The sequence below is a fragment of the Panthera onca genome, chromosome B4, assembly GCF_046562875.1.
Source record: "Panthera onca isolate mPanOnc1 chromosome B4, mPanOnc1 haplotype 2, whole genome shotgun sequence".
NCBI classification, from domain to species: domain Eukaryota; kingdom Metazoa; phylum Chordata; class Mammalia; order Carnivora; family Felidae; genus Panthera; species Panthera onca.
Window position 1 is genome coordinate 137,345,636 of NC_138345.1, and position 18,942 is coordinate 137,364,577.

At 56.9% G+C, this 18,942-nt stretch overlaps 1 protein-coding gene across 2 annotated transcripts in view; it reads left to right on the forward strand.

The window, feature by feature from the left end:
• The window catches only part of FBLN1 (fibulin 1), an 88,120-nt gene that overhangs the window by 17,098 nt on the left and 52,080 nt on the right, over positions 1-18,942 (forward strand). For both annotated transcript variants that reach the window (XM_078449315.2, XM_078449314.2), the window contains exons 3-8: positions 5,467-5,602; positions 7,622-7,793; positions 11,980-12,039; positions 13,178-13,279; positions 14,092-14,229; positions 15,414-15,551. In XM_078449315.2, the coding sequence (XP_078305441.1) occupies positions 5,467-5,602; positions 7,622-7,793; positions 11,980-12,039; positions 13,178-13,279; positions 14,092-14,229; positions 15,414-15,551 (746 nt within the window). The remainder of the gene's footprint in view (positions 1-5,466; positions 5,603-7,621; positions 7,794-11,979; positions 12,040-13,177; positions 13,280-14,091; positions 14,230-15,413; positions 15,552-18,942) is intronic.

Genomic DNA, 18,942 nt, shown 5'->3' on the forward strand with positions numbered 1-18,942 from the left:
GGGCGGCCCCGGGCGTCTCTCCCCTTCGCTGGGCTGCAGAGCAAAGAGAGCTTCGCTGGGGTGGCTGTTCTCTCTGCCACCGCCGGGCACTGTGGCCAAGTCAGTTTCCTCCTAACAAAAAGGGGTCTGTTTGGGGGGGGAGGGGCGGTCGGATGAGATCACGTGACTGGCGAGTCACACCGTGGCCTGCCTTCAGACCCCGACAGCGCGCGTGAGCCGGTCCAGAGCGGAGCGTTCCCGCAGACGGTTGTTCCCCTACGCAGTAGCCAAAACCTGGACGAACTGTGCTTTTTTTCCCTAAATTAACCCAAGCTCCCTCGAAGGTTTGGCAGGCGTTAAGCGTCGAGTAAACCATGAAGGTCTGGAATGTCGATCGTCACCGGAAAGGTAACAGTAAGAGTAGGGGCCAGCCTGGACAGAGCTGCTCCCTGCTGTGTGTGATGAACGTTTTCCTCACGTCACCCCGCTGTTAATCCCGGCTTACAGCCCAGGAACCTGAGCTCTGCCCCCTGCGCACAGCCGGTGGGTGACGGCGTTGGGATTCGAACCCAGATCGGCTCGCCCGGGGTGCAGATGTCAGGGAGGCGAGGCCCCGAGAGCGTTCCCTCCTTGTGACAGCCGTGCGTTTCCTCCGTGCGGCCCTCGGAGCCGTGGGGGGCTGGGTGGAGAGCGGCCAAGGAGGGTGCAGTGAAGTTTCCTTCCCTCGTTCTGGACTTCTGCATCTCAGCTGGCAGCGGGCATAACGCGATCGGCCAGCGTCGCCGGGCGACGTAAATCTCGATTTGGGAAAATGCTTGAAAGGTCCAGAGCGCTGTGGACCGAACAGAGGGAGAGAAAACAGGACAGTTGGTTGTTTGAATTGACGGGGAGGGGGGAGGCCACGCACTCAGGCGTCTGATGGGCGAGAGCTGGGAGTTTGGCTCCCGACTGTGGCTCGGAGGGGCCGAGGCAGAGCCGGGCAGTCAGCACCGAGCGCTGTGTTTGGGGACCGAGCCAGCGAGGAGCAGCCTGGCCCTGGGAAGCTGGGTGGACTGGGCTGGATTTCTGGCTGCGTAACCTGAGCCAGCGCAGAGCCTCGGTTTCCCCAAGTGCAAAAGGAGGGTTGTGACACCATGCTTTTGGGGCTGGGACGATGACAGGAGGAGGGAAGACGCCAGCCCCACAAAGCCAGGCAGTGTGAGTGTTGCAGTCTGCCCGGGCCGCTGTGACGAACACCACACGCTGTGGGGCTCGAACAACCCACATTTATGGTCTCACAGCTCCGGAGGCCGGAAGGCCGGGATCACGGCGTGGGCAGGGCGGTCTCCTCCCGAGGCCCCTCTCGTGGGCTTGCAGACGGCCGTCCTCCTTTGCGTCCCCACACGGTCGTCCCTCTGTGTGTGTCGGTGTCCTGACCTCCCCTTCTTAGCAGGACCGAAGTCATAGTGGATCAGGGCCACCCGGATCACCTAACTTTACCTTTCTCACCTCTGTAAAGGCCCTGTCTCCAAATACAATGTCACGTTTGAGATACTGGGGGTGAGGACGTCAGTGTGGAATTTGGGGGGACACAGTTCCACTCGTAACAGGGAGCCTCTATTATCAACGCTCACTGAAATCACAGACGTTAAAATAGGGCATCAGCCGAACCTCTCGGTGTCCAGACGGAGAGACTGAGGTCAGAGAAACTCAGAAGCTGGAGGCCCCTACTTGTGAATTTGGATCTCAGTCACTGCTCCATTTATGAGTGACTTCTAGCCACCAAAGTCTTTAATAGGTTCTGGAGTTACCTTCAATCCCCAGACTACGTGGAAAATACCTTCTTCGCTATGCAGCACGCGTTTGTTCTGTGACATCTTGGTCAAGGGTAAATTTCGAACGTGCACGTAGAGATAATCCTAAAATGCAGAGAATGTCACCGGAATGGCCGAGCGGGAAATACTTCTCTCTGTGGGGAATGTGGCTACACGTCCGGGCTCCCTTGACCCCCGACTGCCTGCTGGTGACACTCACTTCGTATCACAGGGGCCTACGGAAATTCCGGCCGGGTGGCGAGCGTTCGCAGATTACGACGTCCTCCCCGGCCACCGCTTACCGGTCACGGGCGGTTTCACGGAAGCTCCAGGAGGCTAATTGGCTTGTCCCAGTGAACTCACGGGGCCGGGCTGTGTGTGTGTCCAGAGCCTCTTGGAGAGTACTTAGCTGTCGAGCTGACCGGCTCTAACCGCGTCACTGTCCGCCGTCCCTCCAAGCCTCTCCTGAACATTTTCCGCTTTGCTCGGTTACCTTTGGGGTTCAAACCCCACGTAGTCTGCGGAGATCAGAGGCCGAGCCTGGGCTGGTGGCTCAAAGAGAGATGTCACTCATCTAAGAACACAGTTGGGTTTTTATTCAAGAAGCAGGCACTGAGGGGCGCCTGGGTGGCTCAGTCGATTAAAGCGTCCAGCTTCTGCTCAGGTCATGATCTCACGGTCCTGGGTTTGAGCCCCGCGTCAGGCTCTGTGCTGATAACTCTGTGCTTTGGATCCTCTGTCCCCCCCACTCCCCTCTGCCTCTCCCCTGCTCACTCTCTGTCTCTCTCTCAAAAATAAATTAACATGAAAAACATTTTTTTTAAAAAAGAAGCAGGCATTGAGTGCCACTGTGAGGGATACTCAGGAGAACGCGACCCCTCCCCAGCCCTCCATGCTTTCTGTTCCAGGGGGCGAGGACAGCAGACGACAGATAATTGTGAGCCCAAAGTCAGGTGTTCGGTGCCAGGACGGGCGTGGGCTCTGAGTGCCGGGCCTGACCAGCAGCCCATCGAGGCCTGATAGCAGGGATTTTCTCACAAACTCAATATTACCACTGACGGCGAAGGCAGGGGAGGGGGAGAGAGCAGGTCATAAATCAAATCTGGTTTAAGGGGCTCTTCTTGTTAGTAATAGTTAAAGGATGCAGGAACCAAAGATCACCGGCCGCTTGGTCACTTAGGCCTCGTATCATTTTTCTTCTTCGGGAGTGGCATTCGACCTTTCCGGTTTTAAGTAAATTTCTCAGTTTTCATTCATCCAGCGCCTCCTCATTGCCCCTCACTGCTGCTCTGAGCTCAGGATGAGGTGGGATGTTGTAACGGGATGTTTGAGCCGGGGCTTGACGGAGGGAAGCGAGCGAGCCGGGCGGGATGTCAGGTTGCTGGTCCAAGTCTAGGGCAGGGAGAGTGCAGGGCGGGGATCGGGGGGATCTGGACGCGGGTCTCCAGACGCCCAGCTCTGGGCCCCACCAGGGCAGAGCTTTGCAACCGTGGCCGCGGGAGCCTTTTCGGTGCGGAAGGCTGTTCTAGTCCGCCAGGCCACCCCTCCCCGCGTCCCTGAAGCCTCGGCATGGTCCTGGCACACAGTAGGGACGCAGCCAGATTTCTTTTACTTGCAGTGAAATACACCTAGCATAACTTTTACCGTCTTTTTTTTTTTAATTTTTTTTTTTAACGTTTATTTTTGAGACAGAGAGAGACAGAGCATGAACGGGGGAGGGTCAGAGAGAGGGAGACACAGAATCCGAAACAGGCTCCAGGCTCCGAGCTGTCAGCACAGAGCCCGACGCGGGGCTCGAACTCACGAACCCTAAGATCGTGACCTGAGCCGAAGTCGGCCGCCTAACCGACTGAGCCACCCAGGCGCCCCCCGTCTTTTTTTTTTAAGTTTATTTTATTTATTTTGAGGGAGAGATAGAGAGCACGAGTAAGGGAGGGGCGGAGAGAGAGGGAGAGAGAGAATCCGAAGCAGGCTCCACGCCGTCAGCACAGAGCCCGACACAGGGCTCGAACTCACGAGCTGCGAGATCGTGACCTGACCTGAAATCAAGAGTCGGACGCTTAACGGAGTGCGCCGCCTGGGTGCCCCCTTTGACCATCTTAACGAATTTTAGGCACGTGGCTCCACGCCTCCAGCCTGGCTCCACTCGCCATCCCCGAATGTTCTCGTCTTTCCAGATCGAAACTCCGTCCCCGCGCCTGGTGTGTTTTCTGTCTGATTTTTGACGACTCCAGGTTCTTCATAGAAGTGGGAACAAACAGTATTTGTCCTCTTGTGCCTGGCTCATTTCCCCGAGGATCCTGTCCCCGAGGCCCGTCCGTGTCGTAGCAGGGGACAGGATCTCCTTCCCCGTTGGGGCGGAATCCCGTGTCGCTGTGCGGATGGGCCACGTTTCGTTCACCCGTCCCTCGGTGGACGCTCGGGCTGCTTCCTTCTTTGGACTGTTGTGAATGATGCTGTCGTGGACGTGACTGTGCAAACATCTCTCTGAGTGCCTGCTTTCAATTTTGGGAGGGGTGTATCCTGCTGGATCACGGGATAGTCCTGTTTTTAATTTTTCGAGGAACTACCCTCCTGCTTTGTACAGCAGCTTTGACACCCCCACCCACAGTCCCCGAGGCCTCCAGTCCTCGTCCTGAGGCTCTCAGGCTGTTTTCTGTCCAGCCAGTATCTTTGAGTGAATGGATGGACGGGTGCCTGTCTGGTTGCTGTTCCTGACAATTTAGTGAAATGCCCAGTATTTGTAAACTCACCCAAAGCACGAGTGAAACGTGTAGTATCACCAGCCTAGACAAACCCATCCTGGAGCCCCAGCTGGTTCTGGAAGCACATGGGAAGCCAGGTGCGGAGCCCCAGCCCCGCAGGTGGAGGTGGGGGGAAGGGCGGGCGGGGGTGGGCTGCCGCTCATGGGCAGAGGAAGCCCGGCCGGCCGGCCGCAGGAGGAGGCCGGGCTGGGCCCATTCTCTCTGGACACGCACAGGGTGGGTGGCTCCTCCTGTCCTGGCTGGCGTTGGCTGAAGCCGGGGTTACTTCGCATCTGGTGGGAGCCGTACCTGTGACTCACACACACCTCCTGCTCACTTACCCGCCTCCGGGCCAGGCCCCACTGCCCTGAGCCCATTGTGGCAGGTGAGGGTCCTTCTGCCCACCCAAGCCTTTTATGCGTGGCGTCTTCCGTCTTCTTCCTGGGGCCCCCCGCGGGGCCGGGAGACGGGGACGCCGCAGCGTGGTGTCGCTGTTGCCATCGTCCTCCCTCTGTGGCCTGAGGCCAGCTACTGCACCTGTCTGGAGCCGTCTCCTCTGAGCCTGGAAAACGGGGATGAGTGCTGGGGTCTGGTGAAGGATCAGGGTGCCCGTGTTTGGGTGTTGTCACTAGGTGAGAGCTTTTTGCAGGGCGAGGCTCGGAGCCGGGAGATGAACCGGGACTCCAGCGGCACATGGGGGTCTCCTGCCTCCGCCCCCAGACCCCACCCTGCATCCAGCCTCTCTCATTCTGTGCTTACTGAGCACCGTCTGTCTGCTGGTGTGTGTGCGTGTGTGTGTGTGTGTGTGTGTGCGGGTGGGTGGGGCTGGGTTGGGAAACGGGAGGCACCGGAAGGTGACGGAGCTCCCGCCCCCGAGGGGCTGCTGCTCCCAGGCCCTGTGGACCCCCCGGCGGGCCCCTCCCCCACCGAGCCCTGGCCTCTGCCCGCAGGATGGTCCGGGAACAGTGCTGTCACAGCCAGCTGGAGGAGCTCCACTGTGCCACAGGCATCAACCTGGCCAACGAGCGGGACAGCTGCGCCGTGCAGCACAGCGACAACGCCAGCCTCGAGGCTACGTTCGTGAAGGTGAGGACCCGTCCCCCGCCGGCCAGCAGCCGCTGTCCCCCAGCCTGGGTGCTCTCCTGCCTGCGGCATCTGCCCGGGCCTCCCGCCCTGGCGCGCAGGGCAGGGCGGGAGGAGGGAGGAGCCCAGGAGCGGGGAGGGGCCTCTCAGGGCCCTCCCCCATCCCCCGCCCCCTTCAGTTTAGTCATGAACCCTGGACAACACTGAGGAGACCGGGATGGAGGGACCCAGGCTTGCCCTGAGGACCTCCCATCCCAGGGCCTCTGGCGGGAGTGCAGAGATCAGAGCAGAGGCTGCCTGGCCTCAGGGCCTTCAGAGCCCTCTCTGCAGCTCACGGCAGGCCCCCCACCCTGCCCAGGACGCCCCCTCAAGCTTTCCTGCCCACCAGGGAAGTAGAGCCTAGAGCTCAGAACGGGACCCCGGGGTCTCTGAAAACACGTGACATCCCTAACTGCCCTAGAAGAGGAAAGTGAGGTTCAGAGTGGCCCACACCCCAAAGTGGCCTGGCAGGGGAGGAGTCTGTGGAGGTGGAATGGGGCGTGGGCTCCACTGGGCTCTAGGGGGGGCTGAGTTCTGAGCAGGTGACTTCACCCAGGTTGGGCCCAGTCCCTGAGGGCCTCTGTCCCTGTGAAAGATCTGCCTCTTCACACGGGGGTGGGGCAGTTCCTGAGAGCTTTCTGGTCGGGCCTGAAAACTGTAAATGAACTAGGCTGTCCCTCCCTCACCGCGCACTGAGAGAGAAAAACAACCACAGGGAGCTTTGGACCCGGTCAGCGGGGTCCCGGGTCCTGGTGGGGGGGCAGCTCCAGGAGGAAAGGGTTCCCATTCCCAGTCAGGAAGGCCAGGAAGTAACTCCAAGGAGCGTGAATCGGAACGGAATCTGGATTCTGGGGGGGAGGGTGGGGGCTCCTTTCTGAGGGTTCTGTCTTCACACAGATTGGGGCGTGGAGTAGTTGGGAGTTCCAGAGCCCCTCTGCCCACCCTCAGCCTTCGTGGGCCTTCATGGCGGAAGCTTCTGGCGCGAGGGAGCCGGGAGGGGTGAGGGTGGGGCGGTCTGGTCGAGGGGTCCCGGGAGCCAGGAGCTCGGGCGTCCAGTGACCGCCTCCCCAGGCAGGGCAGGGGCTCTGCAGACACCGTCTGCCCAGCAGACAGCTCTGCCCTTGTCCCCAGACTAGAGAGAAGGGGGGTGTGTGTGTGGAAAAGCCACGGAACATCCTAACGGGAGTGGGAACAGGCCCCTTTGGCAGACGAGTGATTTGTGTTTCTGGGGAGGATTCGTCATGCCCTGGAAGGTGGAGGGGGTAGCCGAAGCCTCCCTCTTTCTGGCGGGGAGGGGGGTTGTAGAACGCCCCATCAACCTCCGCAGAAACTTGAGCCAAGCCCCACCTCCTGGCTCCTGCTGTGGACCTGTTGGAAAGTTCTGTGCCTTTCCGAGGATAATAAGGACTGGAACGGGGCTTTTCGTACATCAAGGGCCGAACGAACCCCCTGGATTCAGGTGTGACTTTCAGGAACACCGGGGTCCGGGTGACAGGCAGTGACTCTGTCCCTCACTTGACGACTTGTCTTCAGGTGCCCGTGCTTCTCGAACGCACAGTGTGCTTCCTGCCGGGCTCTGGAGGGAAGAGACGCGTGCAGATGCATTTTCCTGGGCATCACAGAGAAACCTTCGACCGCACACGAGGAGTGGAGCCTCAGGGCGCCCTTGTGTGACCCTTAGCGGATCCCTGTCCTAGCTAATTCCCCCCGGAGATGTAGGAGCCGGGCAAGAAGGGGGACATCTGGTGTTGGGGGGCACGTGCTGGGTGCAACCCCTTTAAGGCTGCTTTCAGAGCCAGGACCTGTGAGGTTGGGTTGGCAATGTGCTCCGGGCTTGGCTCGCTGAGCTCTACACAGTGCCAGCGTTTAGAGGAGACAGCTACGTCAGCCGGCGTCCTCGCCGCCTGGGGACACGGGGATCGGCGAGGCCGGGGGCCCTGCTCTGTTGTGTGGCTTCTCCACCTGGAGTCTCTGTGTTTGCAGAGGTGCTGCCATTGCTGCCTGCTGGGGAGGGCGGCCCAGGCCCAGGGCCAGAGCTGCGAGTACACCCTCATGGTCGGCTACCAGTGTGGGCTGGTCTTCCGGGCATGCTGTGTCAAGGGCCAGGAGACCGCAGACTTTGCCCCCGGGGACCTTGGGGACCTCCAAGAAGCAGGTAATTTCCTCCGTCTTTTCCCTTTCGGGCGGCGCACCAGTCAGGGTCATCCGAAGAAATAAAGCCGACAGAATATGCGTGCATGCGTTTGCAGAGAGAGAAATGTATTTTGAGGAATTGGCTCACTCGGGTCTGAAATCCGCAGGGTGGGCCAGCAGGCCAGAGACCCAAGGGAGAGTTTATATTGCAGCTTCAGTCCAAATGCCGTCTGCTAGCAGAATGCCTTCTCGCTTGGAGGAGGTCAGTCTTCACCTGATTAGACGAGGCCCACCCACATTACAGAGGGCGATCTGTTTTACTCAAAGTCCGTTGATGTAAATGTTAATCTCCTCTAAATAATACCGTCACAGCAAATACAGACCGGTGTTTGACCAAATCTCTGGGTACCGTGGCCCAACCGAGTTAACACAGAAAATTAACAATCACAGGCAGAGTATAAGCACACACGTTTGCTGTCGCCTGAACTCAGCACAGACTGACTGTCAGAGCACTGTTGGCGTTTGTCACCTCCTCTGAGAGGCCACTGCCCTGGAGTTGGGACCGAAGGCTTGGGATCTGGGATCTGACAAGTCTGGGTTCACGTCCCTGTCCTAACGTGTATTTTAGGTAAACTGATTTATCCAGACCTCAGTTCGCTCATCGGTGCAATGGGGACAATTGCGTTGTCTGGGAGGACGAGGTGTCTGGTGTGGCACCTGGCTCCACAGACGTTTATCGCCACGGTTCTTCCCTGCGTTTCTAACAGCCCAGGCAGCATGGCGGGTAGCTTGCTCTCAGTTCACAGACGAGGGCCTGGTGCTCAAGGCCACAAGGCCGACACACAGGGGAGGGAGAACGCCGGCCTCCCGTGCCCCGGCCAGTGCCCTTTCTCTCTCCATCTGGTGCCAGTGATGTGCAGACAAGAGGCGGGCGGGGGTACCACTCACGGCTGCCTGCCTGGGCTCTTTCAGCTAATAGATACTTTTTCAGCAAAGAGGTGAGTGACCCCCCCCCCCCCTCCCCAAAGCAGCTTCCAGGGAGCTCCCGGCTGTTCATTCACCACCCTCCGTTTGTCCCAGGCCGGATGAATCCAAGCCTTGGAGCATGGCTCAGTTACACGGTTCAGGAAACTTCTTGTTTGTCTAATAATCTCTTCCACTGATGCAGGGCTTCCTGGGCCATAATGGAAATAAGCCTGGAAACTTTCAGGAGTCCGCTGGGCCCCAGGCTTGCTGTCTGACTTTGGGCTCCTTTCCTCCTGACTCGGATGCCCTACCCCCTCCCCACTGTGGCGGGTGAGGGGCGGGAAGGCCTTCGGTGAGAGGAGCTCGCACACCTGTACCTGTGATCCCTTAGGCTGCCCGGCCCGTGGCCGTGTGACCTTGGTGGCTTCATGCTTCTGCGTCAGATGGCCCAGTCTCTCTTTGTGATTGCTCGTGGATGCCCTGGGGCTGATTTCAGATTCTCGTAAAGGAGGGTTGGAACCCCATTCTGGCTCCCTCCGTGACTCTTGGAACCAGAGATGACATTTTCAGTTTGAACAAACCCAAGCTATTCGTGCTGGCCGAGCATTTCTCCCGTGTCTCTGGGAAGGATTTTTGTCGATTTACGTCTTGTTTCCATCACGATCTCTGGGCTCTTCTGCTGCTCCAGATGTTTTCTTTCCTGTCTTTTATCTGCTTCCGTCCTTGCCCCAGCCTTTCCCCAGAGTCTCTGTGAGGACTCCCTGCCCTTCCTCCTCGCGGACACGGACGTACCTTCCTCCCGTCCACTAACGCTGATCGCGGGCCTACTGTGTCTTGTCACGGGGCCACACAGAGGGCCCACAGACCACTGTTGGCCTCTAACAAAAATAAGTACAGAAGTTGAGAGGAAGCTTTTAGAAACTTTAAAGCATTCGATAGCGTCACTTATGTCCATTTAATTTCTAAACGGGGGCTTCTATGTCTGTATTCTTGAGTTCTTTCTGGCAATACGTTTATATTACATGTTATCAAAGGATTGGCTCAAAACAAAGGAAAGAGCCCTGTCCCTTTACCACGGAGGGTTTGGGTGGAACACTACTAGGACATATATTGATTATCCCCGTTCTACAGACTGGGAGATTGAGGCTGGCGACGCCCAGGTTCTGGATTCGTTTGGGGAAAGAAATGGTGGTCCGTCAGGGCCAGGCTTGTTCCCACAGAACACCACGCAGACCTTGACGGTGAAGAAATAGCTCTTCACGGGTTCTCCCAGCAGACGTCCCGGCCTGTGCCTTGGCCTGGACTGAATGCCCCCCGTGAGCAGAGAGTCCCCAGATTGCAAAGGTTCCCAGCCCCCTAACCTAGAAGAGACGATTCGCACTCGAAAGGTCTTTTTCGCAGTTCCTCGCCGAGCAAGTTTGCTTAGGGACCCTTACCATATTTTAACAGCGCCGAGAAAAGACCGCCTTTGTGCAGTTAGTGTAGGTAAGTTATGCCGTATTGGATTTCATAGCAGAATTACTAAACCGTTTGGTCGTAATGATGTTTATTTTTCTGCCGTGCGTGGATTACGCACTCACTGGGGGTGGTTTAGAAGATACAGAAAGCAGAAGGAAGAGGAAATTGACATAGAGAGAAATACGGTTTCCATTAGGTCCATTTCCTTTCCTGGTTTTTTCTGCGGTCTCTTTCGGTGTCTCTTGATGTGGGAAACAAAGGCAGATAGACCTCAATTTCCTTCTAGGCTGCAGCCCCTTGGCAGATACTGGGCAGCAGAGTAACACGTTTCTGCGGGATTCCCTGCTGTCTCAGCCCTGATGCTTTGCTGGAGGGAAAAACCATCCTGGCTTGACAACAGCTAGGCCTCCGGTGCCCTGGGAGTCTTTAGCAGTGAAAATGTCCCTGGAAACTTCCCCTGGACTTTACCTCCCCCGACCCCATAGTATATAACCAGCCTCTCCTCATGGTCCCCAGACAGCTCTTTCTGCCCACGGGTCCTGTCCCCGGGCTTTAATCGCCCTTTTGCACCAAGGACGTCTTCAAGAATTCCTTCTTGGTCGTCGGCTCCAGACCCACACCGCACTATCACCCCAAAAACATCATCTCTCACACGGGCGGGATCGTGCCATGGATGTGCTTTGATTTTTGCCCGCCCCCCCCCCCCCCCACCCCGTCCCTCCCAGCGCTGTAACATAATGCTGTCGACTTGTGATTGAGTTGGGTTCCCTGTCACCCGGTCTTGAGGAAGGGTCCTCGACTTCGGAGGCCTTGGTTTTTGAGGATTTTTAGGGATCCTCCCCGCCCTTGGCTGTACGCAAGCTGAAAGGACTAACCCGTTTCTTCTCTTACCCCAGAACTACCGGTGGAAAACCACCCATTCGATTAAATTAGGGTACCCCGCCGTCTCCCGTGGCCGTGTTGAATTTTCTGTTGAGTGCAGGGGCCTTGTCTAAGCCGAGTGCTCAACCCCCAGCACAGATGCTCAGACCCGTCTGCGGAATGAACCCAGTGAGTGGCTATGGATGACCGGCGGTAAACTGAGTTTTGCAGGCAAGCTGTAGAAGGACATTCATTTCCTGGGGCTGCCCTAACAAAGCACCGCAGACGGGCCGGTGGGGAGCTTCAGCAACAGAAACGTAGCGTCTCACAGTCTGGAGTCTAGACGCCCCAGAGCAGGGTGTTGGCGGAGGGCTCCTTCCTTCTGAGGCTTCGGGGCAGAATCTGCTCCAGGGCGGGCCTCTCTCCCGGCCGCCCCGGTGCTCCTTGGCCAGTGCACGGATGGCTCTCTCCTGCCTGTGTCTTCACATCCTTTTTCCTCGGTGCATGTCTGTCTCTGTGTCCAGGTTCCTCTTTTTATAAGGACACAGACCACCCTAATCCACCTTAACTCGATCCTCTGCAAAGACTCTCCTCTAAAGTAAGGTCACGTTCACAGGTACTGGAGGTTAGAGCTATAGTATCTTCTGGGCGAGGTGGGGGGGGGGGCGGGGAGACACAATTCACGCCCTAACAAGAAGCCTTTCCCAGATGCACGGTTTGGGGGCCGTGACTGCATTTGCTGAAATAGGGCAAGTACTTGGGATGGCCTCAGCTCCCACAGCACTCGGTTGAAACACTGAACTGATGAAACGGGCGCGATTGCCCGATGCTTATAGGGAGGTAGAGAATTCAGAGTTGCTGCTGAGATAAGACGGGACGCTGTGTTTGGATAAATGCCCAATTTGCCTCTCTTTCTCCCACAGCCAAGATTTCGGAGATTGAGGAGGAGCAGGAGGACCCGTACCTGAACGACCGCTGCAGAGGTGAGGCCCTGCTCCCTCCAGCGGGCCGTGAACCCAGCCTGCGGGGGAGTCCGCACTCATGTCCTTGGGAGTCTGACGTCCTGGGAAGAGCGCTTGGGCTGAGTCAGCTGAAGTCGCTCTGACATCCCTGCACTCCTGGGCCCCCTTCCTCCTTCCCTGCGGGCTGGGGCCTGATGGGCCAGGGGGAGACAGGGTGAGCTCACAGGAAGGGGCCGTGTGGGCCCTTAAAAGCTCCCAGCACAGCGCCCCCCCACCCCCCACCACCAACACAGGCTCTGTAAAGGGTGAACACCACCGGAGGGAGGGCTGAGTGTTACTTGCCTTGTGTCCCCGAGCCCCAGCTGTGCCACTGGTGGCATCATTCGCAAATTTAAAGTGACTAGGGCCTGGCAGGTTTGTTTTTCACATGATAAAACTAGATTTGTCTTTCGTGGACCGTTCCTCATGTCTAGACGGGCAAGTCTGCTCCAGAGGTTCATTAGGAAGCTTGCCCTGTGGTCGGGGCGTTAATTGGGAGCCAGTGAAATCACAGAATGATGTGGCCCGGGTACAGTGACAGGCCGCACAGAGGTGGGGTGGGAGGTGGGGGTGGGGTGGGGAGGGCACAGAGCCCAGAAAGCTCTCTGGGGTGTGTGGGAGGCCTTCCTGGGGGAGGGAAAGGCTGGTTTGCAGTGGGTGAGGGGGGGCTGGCCAAGGAAGGAACACTGGGCACGCGGTGTTGGAGACACGCAGACTCGCGCGGCTCACGGGGAGGGGTGGGCCCGGGGCTAGAGGGAGAGGCTGGAGAAGCGGGCAGGGGGCTCGCAGGGCCTGGGGAGCAGCCAGAACTGTGACAGAACGTTTAGCCAGCTGGTAGAGGTCTGTCCCCGTGAGATTGGCTCTCTGAGCACCCGTCAGCTGCCCTGCAGGAAGTATGGTTGGAGGGGAGGTCCCGGGGTCGTGCCGGGGCCAGATCCCGGGGGTCTCCCTCGGGAAGGGAGGGGTGCCACGCTGGAGAGGGTGGGCTCCAACCTGGGGAGCCTGTGTCCCGTGTGTCGTCCACCCTGAGGGCGTTTGCCTGGCCCACAGGGAGCCGGAAACGCCAGAGGCTTGTGGTGGGTGTTTGGCTCCCGGTTGCCCTGATTTGCTCTGATTCCAGGTGGCGGCCCCTGCAAACAGCAGTGCCGAGACACGGGGGAGGGGGTCGTCTGCTCCTGCTTCGTGGGCTACCAGCTGCTGCCCGACAGCGTCTCCTGTGAAGGTAACCGTCACCGAGCTCCGGCCACAGCAGGGCGGCGGGGGGCCTCTGCCCCCGTCTCTGCTTGACGCTCTGCACACGTCGGGGCCCCGTTCGTAGGCAGGTGGAGTCCACGGCGCCCGGCCACGGCTCTCCTCCCGGGGCATATACACACCGTGCTGGGAAACGGGGCTGGGTTTGGCGTCTGACCGGGCTCTGAATCCAGGATCCGAGTGGCCCTGGGCACATCCCTCAGCCTCTCTCTCCCCTCCCATTTGGGGTGGGGGAGATAGAGGACAGTGACAGCCTCTTAGAGGGGTCCTAAGGGTCATGTGACTCCAGTGCAGGGCCTGACACTGCTTAGTGCGTTCTCAAAACGGGCGGTAGGGGGCGCCTGGGTGGCTCAGTCGGTTGAGCACCTGATTTCGGCTCAGGGCGCGATCTCGCGGTTCGTGAGTTCGAGCCCCGCGTCGGGCTCTGTGCCGACAGCTCGGAGCCTGGAGCCTGCCTCCGATTCTGTGTCTCCCACTCTGTCTCTGCCCCTCCCCTGCTCATTCTCTCTCTCTCTTTCAAAAATCAAGAACACATTAAAAAAAAAAAAACAACAAAAAACGAGCAGTCGCTCTGAAACTTAGCCGGGGAAGGAAACCATTGCTTTTGATTGGGTGGTGAGTGCCCGAGACCCCTCCAGGTGCACAGCCCGAATACACGTGGGTGGGGGGACTGGAGAGATGCCGGGAACCCATTTACGGTGCCTTCCGGTACATTCCTTGTGGTGAAGCGCCGGGGTCCTTTGTTCTTGCTGGTTACTCCCTCGTTGCCTCCGTCTGTCCTAGATATCAACGAATGCATCACGGGCAGCCACAATTGCCGGCTTGGGGAGTCCTGTGTCAATACAGTGGGCTCTTTCCGCTGCCAGAGAGACAGCAGCTGTGGGACTGGCTATGAGCTCACAGAGGACAATGATTGCAAAGGTATAACACTCTCCAGTCTACACACCTCAGCTCTCCAGAAATAGATAGAATAAGATAGTAAAGGCAGCACTGGACTCCCAGGGGGGTGTGCCCCCCCCCCCCCCCAACCTGTGACTGCCCGGGGCACCGACCCGGTTGTGTTGTTAGTAAAGATTTACCTTCTTATCTTAACGCTGAGTTAATGACAGTGGTGAGTTTGGACTTCTGAAAAGGCTCAGAGCAGGATCATTTCAAAGCAAGATGAGAAGTGAATGAACTTCAGGTGCTCACATGTGCCTTCTACAAAAAAAAAAAAAAAAAAATCTGTACAACAGCTGCCTTCCATCTGATTCCAGACTTCCTTGAAGTTCAAAGCTTACTCTCTTCCGCTGCCTAAAAACATGACATTTCTGGCTGCTGGCCTTTCCCCGCCAAGCCATAGATGTTATTTGGCAGATAAGGCTTTGATGAGGATCTATGAGAACATAGTTCTCTTCTGAGGGTTTCCAGCCCTTCAGAACGAAAAACACCACTTGTATAAAAGTTTTGGTTGGGTTACGAGGGTAACTCAAAAGCCAGGCACACCCTCTTGACGTCGCAGGGCCTTTGGGCAAAGCTCTGTTCAGCCCATCCTCGCAGCCTCGCTGGGCGGTTTGGACCCTGAGATCCCAGGGGCCCAGCCAGCTGAGTATACACTTTTGAACATTTGACAGCCACGAACTTCAAAGGAAGGGCAGCCAAAATGTCCGATCATGGCAATCACCACTGTTCATATTTGGAATATTGTGACAACGTCAGAATGAATGAGTTTGTAGGGACAGTGTTTATTGCCACTAAGATCATTGCTTTATTGTCTAAACCAAACATGCACTTAGCCTAGAGGTTAAAAAAAAAAAAAAAATCCCACATACTGCCAGGAAAATGCCTGGGTTATTTAGTATATAACAGAAAGTTTGCCTCATAAGAGCCTTGGTTGGGGGAGGGGGGGGAGAAAAAAAAAGAACTTTAAATCTTTAGCAACGCGAGCACTATTTGGCTAACTAAGGCTCTTTTTTTTTTTATGTGACTTCTCGACTGGAATGTTTCGGGTTGTAGTCTGAGTAGTGAGCGTTAGGAAAAAAAACTTTCTTGTGATTTTTGTGAATGTTGTACGATGCTTCCGGCAGGACTCTTGCTAACAATTTCCTTTTTTTATGATGTACCAGATATTGACGAGTGTGAGAGTGGTATTCATAACTGCCTCCCCGATTTTATCTGTCAGAATACTCTGGGATCCTTCCGCTGCAGACCCAAGCTACAATGCAAGAGCGGCTTTATACAAGATGCTCTAGGCAACTGTATTGGTAAGACGTTGCCGCCAGGGTCCCCCAGGCAGGGCGAGCGCTCGAGCGGCGGGCCACAGCTCTAGAACGCGCCGGGCCTGCCGAGCAGAGCTCGGCAAGCATATCCTCAGAAGGGCTGGGAAGCCAGTATGTGAGCCATACGGTCTCTGTTGCAAAGACTCGGCTCCGTGGACGAAGCTAGGGAGCAGCCACAGATTTGTGAACAAACGCACGGTACCGTGTCCCCATAAAACTTGATTTGCAAAAACAGGTGCAGGCCGGGTTGGGCCGCAGGGCTGTAGTTGACCGACAGAATGAATGCGTTAAGGTGGTTTATGTCCCTCCTTCGACTCTGAATTTCGTCCTCTATAAAATGGGAATAATCCTACTACCTGGTTTGGCGGCTTGAGGCAAGGATGGAACAAGATGATTGGGAAATGCCTTGTATGTTAAAGGTTTGTTGTAGAAAATACTTTGTATCCGTGGATTTCATCGAGATGGAAGGGAGAATGAGGGTGCCGGGGGCCTGGGGCGGGAATGTGGGGAGTTAGTGTTTACTCCGCAGAGTTTCAGTTGGGGCAAATTAAAAAGTTGTGTGGATGGAAGGCGGTGATGGCTGCACGGCCGTGTGAACGTATTTAATGCCACCTGTCTATACGCTTAAAAATCGTTAAAATGGCAAATTTTATGTCACATACATTTCACTGCAAAACAAATCTACTGTATTGCCTGACATCAGAGCAAGACTGCTGTGGAATTAAAGGAAATCCCGTGTGAATGGTCACACTCTCGGGATGGAGAAGCAGCGTGGGGAGGGGGCAGGGAGCTGAGGGACGAGTCACGAGCTCTGCAAATGGAAGGTGACACCCCTTTCTCCCGGAGTCACCCAGGCTATAACCACTTGGCTCGGCCGGTGTTTGCTGTTGGCATTTGTGTCCAGATCTGCCGGCCTGGCCTTGGTCTCTGCCCAGCAGAAGCTTCTGGGTCCTGCCTTTGAGGACGGGAACACTCCCCCCCACACACACACCCCTGCCGGAGAGCTGCAAACACCACCAATTAGAACCCTCCTTCACTGAGGCTGTCCCGTTTCCCTCCTTAAAGGGCACTTCTGGAAGCTGGTTTCTGTCTTAGGTTTGCCTCGCCCTCTCTCAGATAAATCTGTATTGATCTTTGATTTGAAATGGCAGTTTGGACAGAAATCTCTCTCGCCTTTTTTTTTTTTTTTTTTTTTAAACCATCCCAGAGTATTTAAAGACAAATAGACCAGTAACCCCCTGGGACAGAGGCCTCCTTGGAACCCTACCCCAGACTTCTGCTTTTAAAGCTCCCCAGTCATCCACTGCGGGGAGGATGGGGAGGCGTTGGAGCTGTGGGGGCCTCCGCTTGGCTGGGGTTGGCCCCCCGCCAGCCTCCCGCCAGCCGGGCTGTCGTCACCCAGCACAGGGGGCCTGTGAGCAGGAGGCTGACGGCTCTCCCAGGGCCAGCAGGGAGGAGGGTCCTGCCCAGACTTGCAGGGCGCTTGGAGGGGGCTCCGCAGAGGAGGCTGGCATCTGTTTGAGGTGGAAACCCTGACTCATGACAAAATCAGCCCCGATTTCCACACAGAAGAAGCATTTGCGAGTCTGTGTAGCCCCGTTGCCCCTCTACGGGGTGCAAAGTGTGTAGGAGACAAGGTGTGAGAGTAGGGGTGGGGACAGTCCCCTCTGCATCCTTCCCTAGATGCAGGGAGAGCCTGGGTGAGCAGAGCAAAGCCCCGAAGGAGCCCCACCCGCCAGTCCCTGGGTGTTTGGAGGGTCTGCAGAGCAGCCACGAGGCGTCCCGCAACTCGGGCTCGGGCAGGTGCCCCTTCTCGTGCCCACAGTGCTCTTTAGTGCTCCTGAAGAAACTCAGGATCCTTTCTTTAAAACGTTTTTTCTTTAATATATATTTTTTACTTTATTCAGGTTGAGAGAGTGAGCGAGGGGATAGAGGGAGGCAGAGAGAGTGCGAGGGGGGGGGAAGCGGGGGGGGAGGCAGAGAGAGAGGGAATCCCAAGTCGATGCCACACTGTTAGCACAGAGCCCACTGTGGGGCTCGATCCCACAACCCGTGAGATCATGACCTGAACTGAAATCAAGAGTGGACGCTTTGCCAACGGAGCCCCCCAGGCACCCCGAGACGATCCTATCTTTGTTGGTTTTCTTCTTCCTGTTTCGTCTGATTCCCTGTCGGGGTTCTCACCGTCTACCTTTCGGCTTCAGTGAGGATGACGGAATGGGCCAGAGCAGGGCTTCCCGCGCACGGCATCTTGGGGTGTTCCGAGGTGTTCCATCGGGGCAATCAAGGGTCCCGTCGTCATTGGGTTAAAGTTAGCGAGGTGCTTTTCAGCCGGGATCGTCCGGGCTTTTCCCGTGTGAGCCCGTAAGAGACAGAGGTCGTATGACGCGTTCCCAAACGGCTTGGACCTTTTCTATTTATTTGTTCTTTATTTTTCCCGGTGTCCCATTCATGCATTGATTGCCTGGTCCTTCCTTACTTTGTGGTGCTCACAGGTGGGGGGACTCCCCTGCCCGGGGAGCACACCATGTCTCAAGGGGTACTCGTGTTCCACGGAACACAGTTTGGGAACTGTAGATCTGCTTGGCGAGCACAAAACCTCCGGGGGAGGCAGCGATATCGTTGCTAGACGCTGCATTTGTTCTTGGTACGGGGCAGGGGACAAATTTTTTTCTGTAAAGGGCTGCCTAGTAAGTACCAGCTTCATGTGCTATAGGGTCTGTGTTGCAGCTCGGGTGTTCCAATAAAGCTTTATTGACAAAAACAGGCAGTGAGCTGGATTTGACTGGCAGACTGTAGCCTGTCAACCCCGATTTTCGGGCTGGGAGGCAGGACACCCTGCTTCTAGAGCCGGCTAGCTTTTGTAAACTGTTAAGTGCTGCGCTGCTGTGTGAAGGCTGACTCCAGGGGCGGCCCCGGGTCCTACCCCTGACTGTCCTGGCCCCTGATGGTTCAAGGAGCGTGGGGCTTGGCCGGGAGGGGAGAAATACAGCTGATCCCTCTTTTTGACTTTGGCTCAGGGGCCTTCTACCATAACTCCCTTCTCTCTGTCCCCTGGGTGCTTTGCAAGTGTCTGAACAAGGCGATGCTTAAAAACCTAGGTGCCTGTAGAAGTCTCCCCCTAGTAAGAAGTTTAGCCTCTGCGGTTTTACTCCAAATTCGAGCTGGGGGAATGGAGGGTCCTCCTTGTCCGATCACTGGTTCGCACGCGCCAGGCGTGTGTCCGGCAGAGGTGAAGGCCCCACGCAGGCACGTGCAGTCAAGGAGGGAGACCACAGTGCGGTGAACTTGGAGCCAGCGGCCCCTCCCCGCTGGGCACAAGTCAGCTCGGGCCTCAGGAGCCCAGATGGGGGCCGGACAGGAAGGGGCCTCCAGG